Genomic DNA, 21,219 nt, shown 5'->3' on the forward strand with positions numbered 1-21,219 from the left:
AGTGCCCGGTCCCGAGCAGGATCCCCCGTGGCAGTATTCGACCAGTTCGGTCAAATACTGCCACTTCCGCAGCCGAAGGGAGCTTTCGGAAGCCTTCGGGAGCACTCGGGCTCCCGAAGACGGGCCGCTTCATACTACGCATGCGCGAGCGCCCTCTATGACGCACTCGCGCGTGCGTAGTATGGAGCAGCCCGTCTTCGGAAGCCCGAGTGCTCCCGAAGACCTCCGAAGTCCCTGCGGTGGCGGACGCGTACGGGGGAGCCAGCGCAGCACCGAGGACACCGGGAGAGGAGAGGGAAGGCTCATTAGGACCGAGCCTTCCCTCTCCTTAGGTGAGTATCTGACTTTTTTATTTTTAAATTGGTAAACACTGGCTTTAACTGAAGCATCTAGCTTTCATTGATCACTCTGTAATTACCTAGCATGCAGTTGCTGTTAGAAGTCTTAAAGAGAAACTCCAACCAAGAATTGAACTTTATCCCAATCAGTAGCTGATACCCCATTTTACATGAGAAAGACAATGATTTTCACAAACAGACCATCAGGGGGCGCTGTGTGACTGATTTTGTGCTGAAACCCCTCCCACAAGAGGCTCTGAATACCGCGGTACTGCTGGCAAACTGCCACAATGTAACAATGTTCAGAGACAGGAAATAGCTGTTATTAGCTGTGTGTAACAGACAGAGCAGCTAGAAATAGCTAAATAACCTGCCCACAGTAACAATGTCACCATGTAATAAATGTCAGAATGTGAATCTGGGAGAGGAAAGATTTTACAATGAGCAAACACTGACTAAATCATTTATACATAATTATGGTAAAAAATGAAGCACTTTTTTTACTACATTATTTTCACTGGAGTTCCTCTTTAAAGTACTTCTCCTTTTCCTGCACACAGGTTTGAGCAGGCGTTTGTCAACAGTCTTCTGTATGAGTCAGAGGGAAGCTACTACTGGACAGCACTGCAGGACTTGAACCGCACTGGAGTATTCCGCTGGTACAACGGTGATGAAGTGACCTACACACACTGGAACCGGGATGAACCCGGTATGTAACTTGTCAACCGTATGTTGCCTGACTGCCTAATGGCTACCATGACAGAAAGGTGCTTGGAACTTCGAGGCAGCCAAACACTGCATCAGTACAAGCTATTGATGATCAGTGCTCCCCATTGGAGAGTAGCACTGGGTGACCTTCACTGCGTCCTCCAATTCTGCAGAACTGATTTAAAGGAGAATTACAAGATTGTGGTAAATCAGACGGTTCCCTTAGTTATATCCCTTCTTTTTTTTTTTTTTTTATTATTACGTTTTCCCCACTTAAAAAATAATTACAATTTTAGCTGAAAACATGATTTCTACAATTAAAAACTCTGTGTATCATGAGTAGTTATTATTATTTAGTATTTACAGTGGGTTGCAAAAGTATTCGGCCCCCTTGAAGTTTTCCACATTTTGTCACATTACTGCCACAAACATGAATCAATTTTATTGGAATTCCACATGAAAGACCAACACAAAGTGGTGCACATGTGAGAAGTGGAACGAAAATCATACATCATTCCAAACATTTTTTACAAATAACTGCAAAGTGGTGTGTGCATAATTATTTGGCCCCCTTTGATCTGAGTGCAGTCAGTTGCCTATAGACATTGCCTGATGAGTGCTAATGACTAAATAGAGTGCACCTGTGTGTAATCTAATGTCAGTACAAATACAGCTGCTCTGTGAGGGCCTCAGAGGTTGTCTAAGAGAATATTGGGAGCAACAACACCGTGAAGTCCAAAGAACACACAAGACAGGTCAGGGATCAAGTTATTGAGAAATTTAAAGCAGGGTTAGGTTACAAAAAGATTTCCAAAGCCTTGAACATCCCACGGAGCACTGTTCACGCGATCATTCAGAAATGGAAGGAGTATGGCACAACTGTAAACCTACCAAGACAAGGCTGTCCACCTAAACTCACCGGCCGAACAAGAAGAGCGCTGATCAGAAATGCAGTCAAGAGGCCCATGGTGACTCTGGACGAGCTGCAGAGATCTACAGCTCAGGTGGGAGACTCTGTCCATGGGACAACTATTAGTCACGCACTGTAAAAAGTTGGCCTTCATGGAAGAGTGGCAAGAAGAAAGGCATTGTTAACAGAAAGCATAAGAAGTCCCGTTTGCAGTTTGCCACAAGCTATGTGGGGGATACAGCAACCATGTGGAAGAAGGTGCTCTGGTCAGAGGAGACCAAAATGGAACTTTTTGGCCAAAATGCAAAACGCTATGTGTGGCGGAAAACTAACACTGCACATCACTCAGAACACACCATCCCCACTGTCAAATATGGTGGTGGCAGCATCATGCTCGGGGGGTGCATCTCTTCAGCAGGGACAGGGAAGCTGGTCAGAGTTGATGGGAAGATGGATGGAGCCAAATACAGGGCAAACTTGAAAGAAAACCTCTTGGAGACTGCAAAAGACTTGAGACTGGGCAGAGGTTCACCTTCCAGCAGGACAATGACCCTAAACAGAAAGCCAGGGTAACAATTGAATGGTTTAAAACAAACATATCTATGTGTTAGAATAGCCCAGTCAAAGTCCAGATCTAAATCCAATCGAGAATCTGTGACAAGATCTGAAAACTGCTGTTCACAAACACTGTCCATCTAATCTGACTGAGCTGGAGCTGTTTTGCAAAGAAGAATGGGCAAGGATTTCAGTCTCTAGATGTGCAAAGCTGGTAGAGACATGCCCTAAAAGACTGGCAGCTGTAATTGCAGCAAAAGGTGGTTCTACAAAGTATTGACTCAGGGGGCCGAATAATTACGCACACTCCACTTTGCAGTTATTTGTAAACAATGTTTGGAATGATGTATAATTTTCAATCCACTTCTCACGTGTACACCACTTTGTGTTGGTCTTTCACGTGGAATTCCAATAAAATTGATGCATGTTTGTGGCAGTAATGTGACAAATTGTGGAAAACTTCAAGGGGGCCGAATACTTTTGCAACCCACTGTATATATAGCACCAACTAGCTCATAATCTAATCCCTACCGTAGTCATGTCTATTTATGTATTATTATTATCATTATTTAGTATTTATATAGCGCCAACATCGTCCGCAGCGCTGTACAGAGAATATATTGTTTTGTCACTAACTGTCCCTCAGAGGGGCTCACAATCTAATCCCTACCATAGTCATTATTGAAGTCTAATGTCAATTTTAGGGGGGAGCTAATTAACTTATCTGTATGTTTTTGGGAAGTGGGAGGAAATCGGAGTACCTGGAGAAAACCCACATAGACACAGGGAGAACATACAAACTCCTTGCAGATATTGACCTGGCTGGGATTCGAACTGGGGACCCAGCGCAGCAAGGCGAGAGCACTAACCGCTACGCCACCGTGCTGCCCTACATGTATTGTGTAGTATATGTATCGTAGTCTAGGGCTAGTTTAGGGGGAAGCCAATTAACTTATCTGTATGTTTTTGGGATGTGGGAAGAAAGCGGAGTGCCTGGAGGAAACCAAAGCAGATACGGGGGAGAACATATAAGCTCCATGCAGATAGTGCTCTGGCTGGGATTTGAACCGGGGACCCACACATCCTGTTCTTCAATTGTGATAGGGAGCATTGTTCTTGGTGCTTACACCTATCTGACTGAGTTTTCCTCCCCACACAGGGTATGATAAAGGGGGATGCGTCGTGTTGGCTACAGGACGAGCTCTTGGTCTGTGGGAGGTAAAGGACTGCGTTACATTCAGAGCAAAATACATCTGTATGCAGAGCCTGACCCCAATGACCCCTCTGTTACCTGCAGTTCGCCCCACACCCAGCTTTAATGGAAGCTGCCCGGATGGCTGGAGTTCTACACCAACTCTAAGGCATTGCTACAAGGTGAGCAAGGAAAGACCAAGTGGTGGGAATCAAGCTTTGCTACAAGGTGATAGGCTGCTTTGACGGGAATTTGGTGTTTCTTAAATTGCAACTAATTAAAGCGGATCTGAGATGAAAAACTAACGATAACAAGTAACTTGTCTATATATCTTATCTAAAGTTTAGATCTTTTACACAGCATATCTAGCTGCAAACAACTGCAAAAGTTTATGATTATTTATTCCTGTGATACAATTAGGGCAGCCTCTCCTCCTCCCTCCTCCCCTCTGCCTCTGAAATCAATGGCTAGTATCCTTCTTCTCCTCCTGCCCAGACTGAGCTCCCATGAGCCCTTGCTACTGTCTGAAAATGCCAAGGCACTCTGAAAAGCTGTGGGTGAGTCTTGTTTAGTTTTTGAGGAATTAGAGAATTAAAACAAAACAAAAAAAGTATTTGGCTTGAGGAATGCCCTATAAACTATATGAAAGAAACACAATTATGCAATGAGTAAACGTTTATCTCGGATCCACTTTAATGTGTTATGCTGGGAACACACGATGTGTTTTTGAGGTCGATTTGCCGTTTGATCGTGTTTTGATTTGTTTTTCTGCTCGATTTCCCGCTCGATTCTCTTATCTTTTCTTATCAATTTCCATTCACTTATTTCAGAAATCGAGGGGTTAAACGATCGAAGGTGAGATCGGACATGTCGGAAATTATCTGCCTAAAAAACGCATGGTGTATTCCCAGCATTACAATGAACCTGAGGTGAGAGGGATATGGAGGCTGCCATTTTTTTCCCTTTTAAATGATGCCAGTAAGCCTGGCAGTCCTGTTGACTTTCTGGCATCAGTAGTGTCTGAGTCTCAACCCTGTAACAAGCATGCAGCTAATCCAGTCAGACTTGAGGCAGAACACCTGATCTGCATGCTTGTTCAGGGTCTATGGCTCTATGACAGCCTCCCTATAGCTCCAATGGACACAAGCCTAGATGGTTCAAAAATACGAGTAATGCTGGTTGGCTCCTAGTCTTTAACTTTTGACTTATTTCTGCGCAGAAAAAGGTTTTTATTTCTGTCTGTGTATTGGTTCCTATGAGGAGCATCTTGTCTGTTGAGGAAAATTGTGCAATAAAGATACAATTATTTGGACCAGGATGAAATGGTGTCAATGGCCAATCTGTATGCTTTAAAGGTTTTGTAGTCTATAATGGCTGCACCAACTCGCTGGTCAATGTTATTAAACATCACTAGAAATAATTGCAGTTTAAACTGCAGAGTCCTTGGTAGCCCAAGTTGTTGTGTCCATATAGCTCCAATGCCTGGTACACACCATGCAATTTCCCATCAGATAGATGGGTTAATCGATTATTTCTGACATGTACGATTTCTGATTGATTTTCCGAAAACTTCTATACAAAATCGATTGGAAATCCGATACGGGCGGTTGGAAGTAATCGATTCGAACACATCTATCTGATGGGAAATTGCATGGTGTGTACCAGGCATTACCTTGTGTTCCCTTTAAATAAAAGTGTCATCTAATTATCAGATACTGCAATTAATCTTTTAGTTTTGTTCCTATTTGCATATGTTTGGAAAGATAGTTGAAACTAGTATTTCTGCAATTAAAACCCACGGGCCCTTTAATACTTTTTCCCCTAGGAGCTAATTTTTCATCTTTTCATCTGTATAAAATAACTATTCAGCACTAGGGATGATCACAGATATGTAAATTGTCCCGAGTTGATGCACATTTTTATGCAATTAAATGCAGCTTGAAAATAGACTAATCTATTTAAACCTGGGTTTAAATTGATTGGTCAGTTTTCAAACTGCATACATTTGCATAAAAATTTGCATCATTTCAGAACAATTTGCATCTCATTGATCATCCCTATTCAGCACTCTGCAATTAAAAAGTACCGGAAAGCAGGTGAAAAGTACTGTCAAAATTATTCTCAGTATTTTCTTGATTGCTGGTTGCTTTAAAGGCATTTTATTGATAAGGTGTGAATAGAATGCCTAGGAAAAATCATATGAGAAAAGGTGAATTGAATAGGGGCCACTGTTTATTATAGAATGAGTTTAAATTGACCTCTGTGTTGTGTTCTCTGAGGCAGAAATATCTATTGCACTATGCTGAAAGATAACACTTTTACCCTTGATGCAGTAATGCTGCAAACATACACATGGTTTAAAGAGGAACTCCAGTGAAAATAATGTAGTAAAAAAAGTGCTTCATTTTTTACCATAATTATGTATAAATGATTTAGTCAGTGTTTGCTCATTGTAAAATCTTTCCTCTCCCAGATTCACATTCTGACATGTATTACATGGTGACATAGTTACTGTGGGCAGGTTATGTAGCTGTTTCTAGCTGTTCTGGCTTTACAGACAGCTGTAAACAGCCATTTCCTGTCTGTGAACATTGTTACATTGTGGCAGTTTGCCCAGGGTACCGCGGTACCCAGAGCTTCTTGTGGGAGGGGTTTCAGCACAAAATCAGTCATACAGCACCCCCTGATGGTCTGTTTGTGAAAATCATTATATTTCTCATGTAAAAGGGGGTATCAGCTACTGATTGGGATAAAGTTCAATTCTAGGTTGGAGTTTCTCTTTAAGTTGACTGAGGCGGCCGGTAAGGACCGGCTTAGCCAATAATCTGGTGTGTGTACAGCAGCCAGCCCTGGGCCGTCCAATACTCCAGGTGACGCCACTTCCCCAAGCGGCATCAGCGTCGGGGCGGCGTCCAGCCTCCCCCCCCCCCCTCCCCCCAGGGTTCCCCTCCATGCAGAACAGCAGTGGCAAGGCACTTACATGCTCACTTTACTTGTCTGCAGCTGCCGACTGGTCTCCCCTTTGATGTGCCTGCAGCCGCCGGGAGCTGTGATCTGCCCTCCATAGCCGCTGCTCCTCTACTTCCTGTTTCTGCTGCAGGGAGCTGTGATCTGCCCTCCATAGCTACCTACTGCTCCTCTACTTACTGTTTCTGCTGCAGGAAGTAGACGAGCAGTGGCTACGGAGAACAGACCGGCAGCTGCGGGCACATCAAAGAGGAGACCTGCCGGCAGCTGGATGTCACATAAGTGCCTTGCCGCTGCCGTTCTGCACGGAGGAGAGCACCGGAGGAGGACCCTAGGGGAGGGAGGAGAGAAATCGGGCCCCCCTCCGGCGAACAGCTGCTCACCCACTTTCCACTGCTATGCGAGCGATCATTGCGGGGAGGGGCGCATCCTCAAGTTTGCCAGCCTAGAGCCAGCCCTGACAGCAGCCGCTTATGTGCAAACCACCACTCGGCTAGCGATAAGCCAGGTGGATCAACTCCACAAGGCAATGGCCGATTGCTTTGTGCACTAGTGATGGGTCGTTCGCGAACGAGCCGGCTCTAAGAGCCGGCTCTTTGCTGCGAACGACTAGAGCCAGTTCTCAGTTTCAAAAGAGCCGATGCCTCAGCCGCCCCACACAGCTCTGCTTTGCTGTGTAATAAAGGGCGCTGAGGCATGCTGGGAGATGTAGTCCTCCTCTCACAGCTTGTAGGATTGTATGGGGCGGAGCAGAGCAGTAGCAGGAGGGATTGCACCAGTCAGAGAAGCAGTCTGGAGTTGTCATGGAGACGGGGGCGCGGCTTTTACTCCGATTCTGAGTGGTGTCTAGTAATATTTAATGAAGAGCCGATTGAGAGCCATAAGAGCCGGCCCTTTAATGGGAGCCGATTCAGAAGAGCCGATTCTCCGAGAAGAGCCGGAATTCCCATCACTATTGTGCACGCCGCTCACCCGCATGACGTCACATCTGCGCTGCTCAGTCGTCCCTCCATCTCCCTCCCTCCACCTCCCCACAACAGATTTTGTCATCAGCTGTACAGCCCGACCCAGTTATTGCCAAACTTTTCTACTGAATGCCCAAATCCAATGACATTTCACAGCATCCTCCTTATTGTTCAGTGCCGTGGAAGGAGATTTCATGACAAGGGCGTAACTAGAGAGGAGCAGCCAATGTGACCGCAGGTGGGCCCAGAGATGCAAGGAGGCCCCATCTACTACATCACTCCCTCCAATAAAGGGCTCCATCCTTCAGATCAGGTGCTTTGGTGGCTACATTTGTTATGGGTGTAGAGATTATGGTGCCCACACTTGTTTAATGACCCCTCCAAGATGACACCCCTAGACTGTGAGTGTCGCCAGTAGGCAAGGGAAAGGGGGTGTCCATTGGAAGGCCCCATCACAAAGTTTGCCGGGGGGCCTCATGATTTGAAGTTAGGAAGTTAGTTCAGGAAACAGGATAAATAGGTGAAATATTAAAGATCAGTATTTCATATTCACCCTTTGCAGCCAGTGGATGAAGCTCTCAAGTACAGAGTGTGAACATTCCAGCCCTGAATGGCAATGAGCTGCTTTGAGATCAGGTTATACATACTGCTGTGTGATTTCTATGCAGCTGATCTCCTCCCTCATAAATGATACAAGAGTCTATCATTGGCATTCCATGCTTGCTCCGGGCAATGCTGGACTTTGTCATTAGAACACAGAGCTCAGCTTGCAGAAAAGTAATGTGGTTGCAACCTGTATTTAATGTTAGTTTGTAGAATAAACTATTTATTTAAATTTGAAGCTATAACATCACTATCCTCAACAATTTTTTAATCAAACTTTATAAACTGTTTTAAAGAACAGTCAATATATTTAAACAGAGTGCCTCTGGATATTGTAAATACAAATAGCAGCATATTTTTGCATTTGACATAGTCTGTAAACTCCATATTCAGTACATCTGTTCTCAACCAGGAGGTAATGTAGAATACGGTCACAAAATGCTGCAGGAAGAGAGCAGATCCATCCTCTAGACCAGGGATCAGGAACCTTTTTGGCTGAGAGATCCATAAGCGCCACATTATTTTATAATGTAATTCTGTGAGAGCCATACGGTTTGTTTCAAACTGGGACAGTGCGCATGTGCAGCAGAGAGCTCACATCCCTATTGCCGTGGTGATGTATATACAGTTGATCTGCCTGGCATCCCAAGTGTCAGACACGTCTTCAGCTTCTCTTGGGTTTAAGCAACATCCGCAATTTCCCAGAGAGCCAGACAGGAGAAATACCAACTAACAGCTTGTACAATTAGCTAGCAGACTTGGGGGTTGATTTACTTTGTAGGACAAAACCTCCGCACTTTGGCCCAATAGGCTGCCTGTCAAGTGACAGGAAGCCTAGTGGGCCAATCAAAGTGCGGGGATTTCGTCCTACAAAGTCACTGGACCTGACAGGGTCCAGAGTGGGGACAATCAAAGCAGCCGTTCGTTTTGAGGTTGCGCTGCCACACTAAGCTGTGCTGCTTGAGCAGTGTAGCTTAGTGAATCAAACCCTACTGATTTGTCTGTGAGCCAGATGCAGCCATCAAAAGAGCCACATTGGTCTCCCGAGCCATAGGTTCCCTACCCCTGCTCTAGGCACCCAGGATTTGTGCTTCTCAATGAACCAATAAGAGAATACCTAGGAGTACTTTGACGATACTTAACAGTGATTGCAAAGTGGAAGTAGTAACACTGGATACTCTTTTGTTTACGTTCACATTATTCCTCATTTCCCCCAGGCTGCTTGTTTGTACAGTACTGTATATTTAGCACCGAATGCCATTCTTCTTGTTATACAAATAGCGAGTGCTCTGCTACTTGCTTTTTCTGCAAACCCCCGGAGCCCGTTATTCTATCCGGTGCCTCCCAATATGGAAATATTCCCTGCTTGCCAGTAATAGGACACCTCCCGGCACCCAAATGCATATTTGCCGAATTATAAAAACTGTGATTTGAGACAAGACCAGTAAATTTTATTGCCCGCAGGTGCCTGAAAGCAGCTGCCACCAAGCACCCATATTTCCGTTCTTTACCACTAATCGCGGCTTTTGTAATAGGCGCCGTTTTTCCCATAAGGGCGCCCTTTTTACCTGATTCGGTTTAATATGTGTTTACGCAAAGACAATGTCTCAAGAGAATTGTTAACTTGAATATAACTCAGTAGTAATAGTTCTAATTTACACTAATCAACATGACCGCTTCCAGAATTTGGGCCTCAACACACTAATGCGCTTATGTCCGCTTTTCAACAACACATCAATGTTACAGACGCTGAAAGTGGACAAACACATATTAATGTGTCCAGGCCCTTAAAGAGAATCTGTACTCTAATATTCTTACACTAAAAAGCATACCATTCTATTCCTTATTCTATTCCTTATTTTCTCCTGTGCCCCTCTGTGCTGTTTCTGCCACTCTCTGCTGTAATCCTGGCTTGTAATTAACAATTTAGACAGTGTTTACAAACTAACCAGCTTGTAATAGGCTCACATAAACAGAGTGTGTGAGTCATACAGAGTGTGCAGGGGGCATGCAGAGGGTGTGTATCGCTTCTATCCAATCACAAGCAGCCCTGCACATTCCACACATTCAAGCCTTAGCCCGACAGACACGACAGAGGAAAGGAGATACGATTTATTACAGAGACAGTGCAATTAGGAAAGGCTGCAGTAAGCCAGAGCACATTAGAACAGGAACTTATAGGATAGGAGAACTAAGGCTGAAAAATTTGTTAGAGTCTCTTTAAAGAGAAACTCCGACCAAGAATTGAACTTTATCCCAATCAGTAGCTGATACCCCCTTTTACATGAGAAATCTATTCCTTTTTATAAACAGACCATCAGGGGGCGCTGTATGACTAATATTGTGGTGAAACCCCTCCCACAAGAAACTGAGGACCGTGGTACTCCAACTGCCAAAAAAGCATGCAGCAGCTACATCACCTGCCAACAGTAAAAATGTCACCATGTAATAAATGTCAGAATGTAAATCGGGGAGAGGAAAGATTTTACAATGGGCAAAGACTGACTAAATCATTTATACATACAGTAATTATTGTAAAAATGAAACACTTTTTTATTACATTATTTTCACTGGAGTTCCTCTTTAATCTTGTTCTATTTGGATGTATTTGGGCTTTAAATTAAACTGAACAAAAATGTCCATACTTAAGAACTGAAATGATAAGCATTGTTGTAAAATGTTAAATACATACATTTACTTGGCTGCAATCTTGTATTTTTAGTTCTAGGCCCCTGTATTTATGTGTCAGAACTCTGTTGATGTTTATGTACTGCTAACCTATTCTGTTGTAATGTACTCAGAACTGCTCACACATCTCTCTGGTTGTTGGTCAGATGGTGCTTGTTCTTATGGTCTCCTCCTTTCAGGTGTATCACTCAGAGAACCTGCAGGACAAGAAAACCTGGATCTCAGCTCAGCAGTCCTGCCGGGAAATTGGGGCTCAGCTACTCAGTGTGTCCAGTGTTGAAGAAGAGCACTATGTGGCCCATCTACTGAACAAAATATTTGGGTAAGTCCTTATATTGTCCTAAACCCTTCCACCGCACCAGAGCTTGTGACGGATCTAAATTGATGTCATTTTTCTTTTGTTTGTAATTGTTTTTTAGTGAATCAGACCCTGATAGCCAAGAACAGAACTGGTTTTGGATTGGCCTTAACCGAAGAGATCCCAGCGGTGACCAAAGTTGGATCTGGAGCGATGGACAAGGGGTTAGTGACAGTAACAGTCCTTGCGCAACTTTAACAAAATAAAACCGATTTACACATCCTCCAATCCCATTACCAAAATAGTTTAGACGCTGTGTAAGATACAAATGAAAAACAGAATATGATCATTTGCAAATCATTTAAATAGTGTATTTAATAGAAAATAGTATAGACGTATCAAATGTAAAATGTAATATATAAAGTTGAAGAGAAATCGAGAGCCCAATATGGTGTAGTATGTCAAAATTGATTGGATAAATGAAACAGTGAGATGGTAATACTCACAAACACGGGTTACCACCTAGGTAACCACTCATTAGGCAGGTGAGGAGATTAGACCTGTCCTCACTCAGGATTAAGAAGTCGCTCTCTGTAGATAGCAAAGAAAGGGGGTAGATCACCCCTCCACCTGGGGTGGATTCAAATATATTGGTAGGTGAACAGAGGCGCCAGAAGGATAAAAGTACATAAAATTTTTAAAAAATTGCTGGGAGGAAGTGGTGGACTCGCCTCCGTTAAAGCAGACACCAAGGACTGTATATATTTAGATCTACACATTTATTGAAAATACCCCAAAAGATGCAACACGTTTCGCGGGCACAGCCCACTTCTTCAGGCAATAAGCAGGGGATAAACAACAGCAATTCAGTTGTAGCAAGCAGAGCACCTCTGTAATGTAATATATGTTTCTTTTGAATTTTATGTTGGCAATATGTTATGAAAAAAAACAAAACGCTTAGTTCATCAGCTCCCAGTGTCAGATACGTAGGCTAACTGGTAACAGTTCAGTAACATTTTGTACCGACTCCACAGCCCTGGGTACAAAAAGAGCATCCCTGAGAAGCCTAGGCTTTTGCAAGTGGGGACGGGGAGGGGTACACCACTCTGTGAAACACTTGGCAGGCAAATAGGGTAACTGTTTAAGAACAGAGGGGCAGTTTCATGAATAGTGTGTCAATGGGAAATCGCAGGATGTTACTAGAAATTAGTGAACTGTCTCAGATTTTTAAAGAGGCTGCAATTTCCTACTTAAAGCGGAACTGAAATAACAATAATGTTTTTAAAAAAAGCGTTTCGCTTTCCTGGGGCTTCTGCCAGCCCCTTGCAGCCTTCCTGTCCCACGCCGGTCCTCCATGATTCTGTCTTCTCGCGCCGCTAGCTGCTTCCGGTTCAGTGGACTCGGTAACTGTGCCTGCGCACCCAGGGCCACGTGTATCTTTCTCTGCAATAGCGTCCTGCGCTATTAGCGCAGGATGCTAGAAAGATACGAGTGGCTTGGGGTGCGCAGGCACAGTTGCCGTGGAAGAATCATGGAGGACCGGCATGGGACAGGAAGGCTGCTAGGGGCTGGCAGAAGCCTCAGGTAAGTAAAACGCTTTGTTTTTTTAAATTATTTTAGTTCAACTTTAAAGAGAACCCGAGGTGTGTTTAAAGAATGTTATCTGCATACAGAGGCTGGATCTGCCTATACAGCCCAGCCTCTGTTGCTATCCCAAACCCCACTAAGGTCCCCCTGCACTCAGCAATCCCTCATAAATCACAGCCATGCTGTGAGGCTGTGTTTACATCTGTAGTGTCAGTCTCAGCTGCTCCCCCGCCTCCTGCATAGCTCCGGTCCCTGCCCCCGTCCCTTCCCTCCAATCAGCAGGGAGGGAAGGGATGCAGGCGGGGACTGGAGTTCTGCAGGAGGCGGGGAGAGCAGCAGACTGACACTATAGAGATAAACACACCCAGCTCTGACAAGCTGTTTGTCAGCAGCGTGGCTGTGATTTATGAGGGATTGCAGAGTGCAGGGGGACCTTAGGGGGGTTTGGGATAGCAACAGAGGCTGGGCTGTATAGGCAGATCCAGCCTCTGTATGCAGATAATATTCTTCAAACCCACCTCGGGTTCTCTTTAAAGTGTACCAGAGATGACAGATTTTAAAGATGTTTTACTTACCCGGGGCTTACTCCAGCCCCATAAGCACAGATGCGTCCCCCAGTACCTCCGTTAAGCCGCAATCAGCTGTGGTATTTGGCTCCGTGACGTCAGCAGGGGGCCTTCTGTGCATGCACGGACCTTCTGTGCAAGCGCAGAAGATCCCGGCTGATGTCACTGTGTCAGACTGGGCCTAACTGTGCCGAATACTGACAGCTGACCGCGGCTTAATGGAGGACGGCGTGGGACGCATCTATACTTATGGGGCTGGAGGAAGCCCCGGGTAAGTAAAAATCTTTAAAAGCTGTAGTCTCTGGGTCACTTTAAAGGGTTCTAAAACAGAAGGAGATAGGTAGTTTTCTATTGTGGCAGCTTTAAAGTGTACCTGGGCCGAAGCTCCGGATCAAAATCAGATACTTACCTTAAGAGAGGGAAGCATCAGGATCCTATTGAGGCTTCCCTTGCAACTCCATCTTCCCCCATTGCTGTGCACGGCCCCCCCTCCAAATCAGGGCCACGCTGCTCCTCTTCCTATAGTGTGGCCGCATGAGCCCACATGCGCAGTAGCATGGAGCTCGCGGCTCTGGCTTACTGCACATGGGCAGGCGCCTGTTACTGTGCGGCCATGTAATAAGCAACAATGCCTCATCGCTAATCTTTCGTGGGGCCGTACTCCGCAGTGGGGGACAATTGAGTAGCGAGGGAAGCCTCAATAGGATCCTGAGGCTACCCTCCCTTTAGGTAAGTATCTAATTTTGTACCTGATCTTTGGCTCAGGAACACTTTGATAGAGAAAAGGGGGACTCACAATAGTATTTTAATGCTAAAATCGCAGCAGTCAGGGCACTTCTTGTGGTAGGATGGACTGTGAATGATGTTAGTCAGTCCAGATACGCCTGCTTTCATAAAAGAACGTGGATCTCCTATCTCGGTGTTGCTGCTGGCCGGGCTTTACAAGGAAGAGATGTGACCAGGGATGGTCAGAAATCATCAGAGAAAAAAAAAATCTTGGAATTGGTATAAAATGATCACGGTAATCTGATTTATGCAGAAAAATTCTGCATCCTCTGATTGGTCTAATGCTTCAGCGTTCTATGATTGGGCAAAAATTAGCGAGTTGCAGTAAATAAGATTTCCTCAGCACTCCGATTTCCAAATTCTGATTGAAAATGCGAAAATTTAAATTCCACAGAATCTGAATGAGCATGTTAATGACTGCTGTACAAGAGAACTTCAAACTTTTGGGGAATAAAATACCGTATGTTTCGGACTATAAGACGCTCCTGACCTTAAGACCCATCGAAGTTTTGAGGACAAAAACCAGGGGGAAAAAATGTATACTAAACCTGGTGCATCTATGGTGAAGGGGCATCTTGTGGATTATGCCCCCTTTGTACCTCAAGCCCCCTTCCACCTCTTGGGTGTCCCTGTGTTCTCCTCTGTCCTCCTGTGTCTCCCTGTGTTCTCCTCTGTCCTCCTGTGTCTCCCATGTGTCCGCCTCTGTCCTCCTGTGTCTCCCATGGGTCCGCCTCTGTCCTCCTGTGTCTCCCATGGGTCCGCCTCTGCCCTTCTTGTGTCCTCCTCTATGCTCTAGGGAGGCATCCTTAGATCAGGGGAGTTTTGGTCTATAATTTTTATGGTGTGATGATTACAATGTCTACACTTGTTTTATGACTCTTGCAAGATGGGCCCCCAGGCTGTGAGGGTCAACAGGGGTGGACAGGGCGTGGAGTATGAACATTGGGGAGCACCATCAAAGTTTTACTGGGAAGGCACCATGATTTTCAGTTACGCTCCTGGGTGCTCACACGAGTACATGTATTTGTACCCTCTGTAATGTGTTGCACCATAATAATGGGTATACTCATGCACAATGACTGAGCCCACAAAATATATACTTGCAGAGAATGGTAAACATTTCTAAACACAGACACGGGAAGACTGACTTGCTGTTTTTGTTTCCAGTATTCCTATCACAACTTTGGCCGCAGCTATCAAGATCACGATGACATAAGACGGTGTGCCGTGCTGGATCTGTCGTCTCTGCAGTGGGTGGCCACTGAGTGTGACTTGCAGATCGATTGGGTTTGCAAACTTCCTAAAGGTAGGCCATGTGCAGGCAGTTTAGCTACATGAACCACCTGAGCGTTAGGCCGCTCAGGAGGTTTTGCCAGTTTGTGTCCCCAAGTTAATTAATGCGAACTAATGGGTGTAAAACGTTTAGCTAGCACTAGGCTAGCTAGTACAAGTGTGCGGCACCCCCCGATCCCCGTCGCTCCCCCATTTATACACTACACCGCCTGGATCCAGCAATCGGCGCAGGCTCCCCGCACAGCTCCGGTCTTCACTAGGGGGAGGATCACACATGACGTCATGCGCAAACCCGATCCTCACCATAGAGAGACCGGAGCTGTGCCGGGAGGCTGCGCTATCGCTGGATCCAGGCTGTGTAATGTATTAACGGGGGGATCAGCAGCAATCGGGGGGAGCTGGACAAAGTACTAGCTAGCCTAGTGCTAGCTAAATGTTTTACAGCCATTTGATCGCATTAATTATGCATGGGGATTTCTGGGGCCAGCAAGCGGTATGCCCAACACAGTGTCAGGCATACCGCTAACAGGTTAAAGTCCAACCTCGGGCACATCTTTTTTTTTTTTTTTCCATGTGCAGTTCATAGAACATTGTTTTAAATAAATTGCCTATGCAAAAGTTTTATTAAAAAAGTAGTAGTAGCTTTAAGGAAAATACCTACTGTACTGTTTCATTTATTGTCATGTTCTTCGCAACCTACAGATGCCGGCTCATTCCCTCACCTCTCTTCCCTCCCCAGATACTTTACTGATTTTCCTGATGTAGCCTGAGGGTGCGTACAGACATGCGACTATAGTCGTTTAAAACGATCGTTACCGACGGCATTGCCCGACGATCGTTCGTAAAAAGTGCACGAACGATCATTAAAACGACCGACCAACGAGATATGTCGTTGGTAAAGAACGATCCATTCTGCCAGATCTTTTCCAACGACCATCGTTCAAAAAGTAATGTCTGTACAACGATCGGTCGTTGATCGTTCGTTCTCAAAGCTTTGCACATGCTCAAACAGTTCTTTTTGACACTTGTGTTTGAAATCAGTTTATACATCATGTTGCGCACGCAACGCTCGTTCCAAGATCGTTCGTACACGAACGATGTTCAAAGTAGCCTTTCTTCAAACAATCATCGGCCGATACCTCCTTTAACATCGTTCGTCGTTCAGAACGAACGAACGATCGTTATCGTATGTCTGTACGTACCCTGACTTTCATGCTAGGCTTCAGCTGACAGAGCAATCGTTTTTTTTTTGTTTTTTTTTTATATAATTTTTATTTGGAGATTTTCATGCATAAAAGATATGAACCAACCAATTCCCAGTTTCAGCTTCCTAATACAGTCAAACCAGAAAGAGAGAAGTATGCAAACTATCACATCTCTTATCCAAGTCCCAGAAGGCACTGCAAGGACAGCACCTGCAGGTGGTAAATATAAAATATGAGTAAAATGTTACACTATCCCAACACCCTTGACCCTCCCTAAAACTCCCCCACCCCCCACCCCGATTGCTCTCTCTTAGAGATCCGCAAAAACTTGAGTTCTGAAGGAAAAGAAGACACAAAAAAAACCTTTTTGGGCAGAGTTGATGTGTTGTTTATCTGACCTCATGTAGCCAGTAAGGAAGGACCTAGAGTGCCACATAGGTGTTCTTTTCAATTCCAGCCAGTGGGGGTAGCAAGTGATTGAATCTCATCTTTGGTGAAAGTCAGCAGGATAAAGGGTTTCCACTTCATGAAAAACTTTTTTGCTTTTTTTCTCTTTGTGGAGGAAAGTGTCTATTTTGTCCATCATGAACAAGTCAACGAGAACATTTTTAACATATTAAATGGTAGGAACGGTTGGATATATCTACCTGTTAAATATTGCTTTTCTGGTTGCAGCTAGAATCAAATGCAGGAGATCAGGGTATTTAGGCACATTAGCAGAGGAAAAGGAAGACTGGGTCTCGACCTGGATTTGTGCAATATTAGCAAAACTTGTATTGCGCCACAGCAGCAGAAAAAACAACGTTTCGGCCAGAGGCCGAACGCGCGCTCCCGCCGTTTTCCTGTCATCTGGAGCACTCTGCGCCTGCACAGTACTACTGCCCAGGTGCAGAACGCTCCCAACAACAAGAACGAGATCGGGGAATGCACCTGGCAGGACTGCGCCAACTGGAGGATTTTGCAGGGCCAGTTGCGGGTGAAGGAGAAGGCGTCTGAGGACAACGAGGAAGCGATCAGGCCAGAGAGGGCAGGAGGAAGCCCCAGGTATGTATAAATTTGTAAAAGGACCCCATCTCAGGTACGTTTTAAGGGCCTGTACACTCTGCTGCACTTTTAAAATCGCAAGGTCTTTTGAAAAATCATGACAGTCGCGAAGACCTGTACACACTGGGGCAATGCAATTTTTCTATTTTCATAAAGGCTTTGCGATTTAAAAATCGCATGCGACTTTAAAAGCGTAGCACTGTGTACAGGCCCTAAGTCAGTGTGGGTAGGTACACAGCTGCAGGCAAGCAGAGCTGCAAACATTTTCTATTTGAGAGGTTTTGTTCAAAATGTAATATTTATTTGTGCTAATCAACTAGATTCTTTTGAGAATTCCACTTGTTCAGTATTTAGTTGGGGTAAAAACACCCGCTTCTTACTTGTATGTTCATCAGTAAACCTGCCCTAGGCAGCATTACATTGTATGATGCTACTATAGTAGGAATTCATAGTGCACTGCATAGGCCACAACATGGTGCAGTTGCAGGAGATCGGTATATGGGGACACTACTTATTTTATTAGTGCAGCTTCTGCTTAGAACACTCGTCCTACGAGTCCCTGACCTATTGCATCTCTTTATTTCCAGGAACAGACATCAAAGAACCAGAAGTACCTAAAGGTGAGCAGAAAGATGGTCTTTGCATTGCTGCAGATGTATTTCCATGCTACTGATTGTTTGAATGGACACCACAGAGGGCGTATATCCCTGGGAGCGGAAAATCCTTCGTAAGGGGGAAATTTCCGTTTTAAAAATGCTGCAAAAAAAAAAAAAGTATTCAAACGATTAAAAAAAAAAAAAAACACCACGTCCACAACCCTCCCGATTAAGTGTGGCGCCTGGCATTTTCCTTTCAAGCATGTACTGTATGTATGTAAGGAACTCCCCCTGGAGCCACATCTATACCCAAATAACCATGTTAATAGTTACAATACCTGGAAGTGACGGACAATATATATGCAGACAGATACATTGTCCACGTTGCCACAGGAAGATAGATGCAGCTGGATAGGGACCCAGCCACTGAACGTTGGGTGGCAGGTTCGAGGCGGCCATATTTATTTCCTTTTAAACAATACCAGTCCTGCTGATCTGTTTGGCTGCAATAGTGTCTGAATCACACACCTGAAAGAAACATGTGACTAATCCAGTCAGACTTCAGTCAGAAACACCTGATCTGCATGCTTGTTCAGTGTCTATGGATAAAAGTATTAGAGGCAGAGGATCAGCAGGATAGCCAGGCAACTGGTATTTTTTAAAAAGATAGAAATATGGCAGCCTTCATATCTCTCGCAGTTCAGCTGTCCTTTAACCACTTTCGGCCCATGCTTCCTTTGAAGGTGGCATTTATATGCATCCACAAATTTAGGTCATGCAGCTCCAGGGTTCGGTTGCAGCCTGCATGCCCCCATCACAAGACAACACCCCCCCCCCCTCCCCCCCCCCCCGGAAAAATGGGCGTGGCCAAAACCTGCAGTAAAAAATGGGAGTGGTCATGACCAGATGGCAGAGCTAACTGTAATTTAAAGTATTAGCTAGTATAGTTGCCCCAGTATAGCTAGTATAGTTGCCCCCAGTATAACTAGTATAGTTGCCCCCAGTATAGCTAGTACAGCAGTTGCCCCCAGTGAAACTAGTTGCCCCAATGAAGTTAGTATAGTTGCCCCCAGTATAGCTAGTTTAGTTGCCCCCAGTATAGCTAGTACAGTTGCCCCCAGTATAGCTAGTATAGTTGCCCCCAGTATAGCTAGTTTAGTTTCCCCCAGTATAGCTAGTATAGTTGCCCCCAGTATAGCTAGTATAGTTGCCCCCAGTATAGCTAGTTTAGTTGCCCCCAGTATAGCTAGTATAGTTGCCCCAGTATAGCTAGTATAGTTGCCCCCAGTATAGCTAGTATAGTTGCCCCCACTCCCCAGTATAGTTGCCCCAGTAATATAGTTGCCCCCAGTATAGCTAGTTTAGTTGCCCCCAGTATAGCTAGTATAGTTGCCCCCAGTATAGCTAGTATAGTTGCCCCCAGTATAGCTAGTTTAGTTGCCCCCAGTATAGTTAGTATAGTTGCCCCAGTATAGATAGTATAGTTGCCCCCAGTATAGCTAGTATAGTTGCCCCCAGTATAGCTAGTATATTTGCCCCCACTCCCCAGTATAGTTGCCCCAGTAATATAGTTGCCCCCAGTATAGCTAGTATAGTTGCCCCCAGTATAGCTAGTATAGTTGCCCCCAGTATAGCTAGTATAGTTGCCCCCCAGTATAGCTAGTATAGTTGCCCCCAGTATAGCTAGTATAGTTGCCCCCCAGTAAAGCTAGTATAGTTGTCCCCAGTAACTAATCAGGTAAGCACAGTGGGCGGTGGAGAAGGCGGAGAGCAGCGTCACGTGACGATGACGCTGTGCGCCATCGCCTGGAACGCAGGAAGCAGGTGAGTAAGTCCTCTCCGCCCGCTCCTGCCCTCATATCTAAAGCTGCTGTTAATTAGGAGGGGGGAAGCGCCAGAAGGAGGGGGGACCCACCACCCCTCCATTCGGTGTTGCTTCCCCCTCCTGCACAGGCCTCTGTGGGAGGCCTTGATGACACCCCCTGGGGCATCCGACCCCCGGAGCGGGGCGCCCCCTACCGCCCCATGGTAGGAACGCCACTGATCTGGGGTACCCTAGAATAGATCCGGTGCATGTGCCACTGATCTTTGGGGCTAGCAGCGCCCTGATTTCAGTAATTTAACTTAAAAGGTGAAACTAATATAGGTAATAAAATAGGAACCCTTTGCAGGTGTTTTGGATTAATTAGCTAATTAGAGTCTGACACTTTGAGCCGAGAATGTTGAACATTTTCACAATATGATCTGAAATTTTGATTTTGGGGTTTTCTTAAGCTGTAAGCCATAATCCTCAAAATTATAACAAATAAAGGCTTTAAATGTCTCGCTTTGCATGTAATGAGCCTATTCCATAGATTAGTTTTACCTTTGGACTTTTGCAAAATACTCAAATTTTTCAAATTTCACCTGTATGGCTGTGTGCATTTCATCATAGTGTTGCTATTTTACTTGTGAATAAAGTATATATTATGGTGAATTGCTGCTTATTAAAATTGTCTGTCTGGTCTTGAAATTGAGTTACTGGACTATTCGCGGGAAACTGTTGTTCAGCCTATTAATTTTTGAAAATGGCTAATTATCACTACGGTTCTCTTCTATTGGATTATGGCAATTAAGGCAATTTAGCTGCATATTGATATGTCTACTTCATTTAACCACTTTACCCCCGCCCGTACTAATTTCTCCATCCCTTTTTCTATCCTTTCACCCCCAGGGACGGAGAAATCCGTACTTTCTGCGCTCCCGCCGCTGCCCGCGCTCCCGCTCGCTCTAGCGCGGACTCCCGCTCGTAAACACGCCGCTCGCCTGGAGATCAATGAACGGGAAAATCCATTCCCGTTCGTTGATCTAAGCCCCGCAATGATTCGCTGCTTGTCCGATGAGCAGCGCGATCATTGTGGAAAAAAAAAAAACTTTCC

General features: G+C 45.0%; 1 protein-coding gene across 2 annotated transcripts in view; it reads left to right on the top strand.

The window, feature by feature from the left end:
- MRC2 (mannose receptor C-type 2) overlaps positions 1-21,219 on the top strand; it is a 214,878-nt gene that overhangs the window by 129,273 nt on the left and 64,386 nt on the right. For both annotated transcript variants that reach the window (XM_068261975.1, XM_068261976.1), the window contains 6 exons: positions 899-1,047; positions 3,671-3,885; positions 11,106-11,248; positions 11,346-11,448; positions 15,331-15,469; positions 18,293-18,325. In XM_068261975.1, the coding sequence (XP_068118076.1) occupies positions 899-1,047; positions 3,671-3,885; positions 11,106-11,248; positions 11,346-11,448; positions 15,331-15,469; positions 18,293-18,325 (782 nt within the window). The remainder of the gene's footprint in view (positions 1-898; positions 1,048-3,670; positions 3,886-11,105; positions 11,249-11,345; positions 11,449-15,330; positions 15,470-18,292; positions 18,326-21,219) is intronic.

This window comes from Hyperolius riggenbachi, chromosome 12 (assembly GCF_040937935.1).
Source record: "Hyperolius riggenbachi isolate aHypRig1 chromosome 12, aHypRig1.pri, whole genome shotgun sequence".
In the NCBI taxonomy this organism is placed as follows: Eukaryota; Metazoa; Chordata; class Amphibia; order Anura; family Hyperoliidae; genus Hyperolius; species Hyperolius riggenbachi.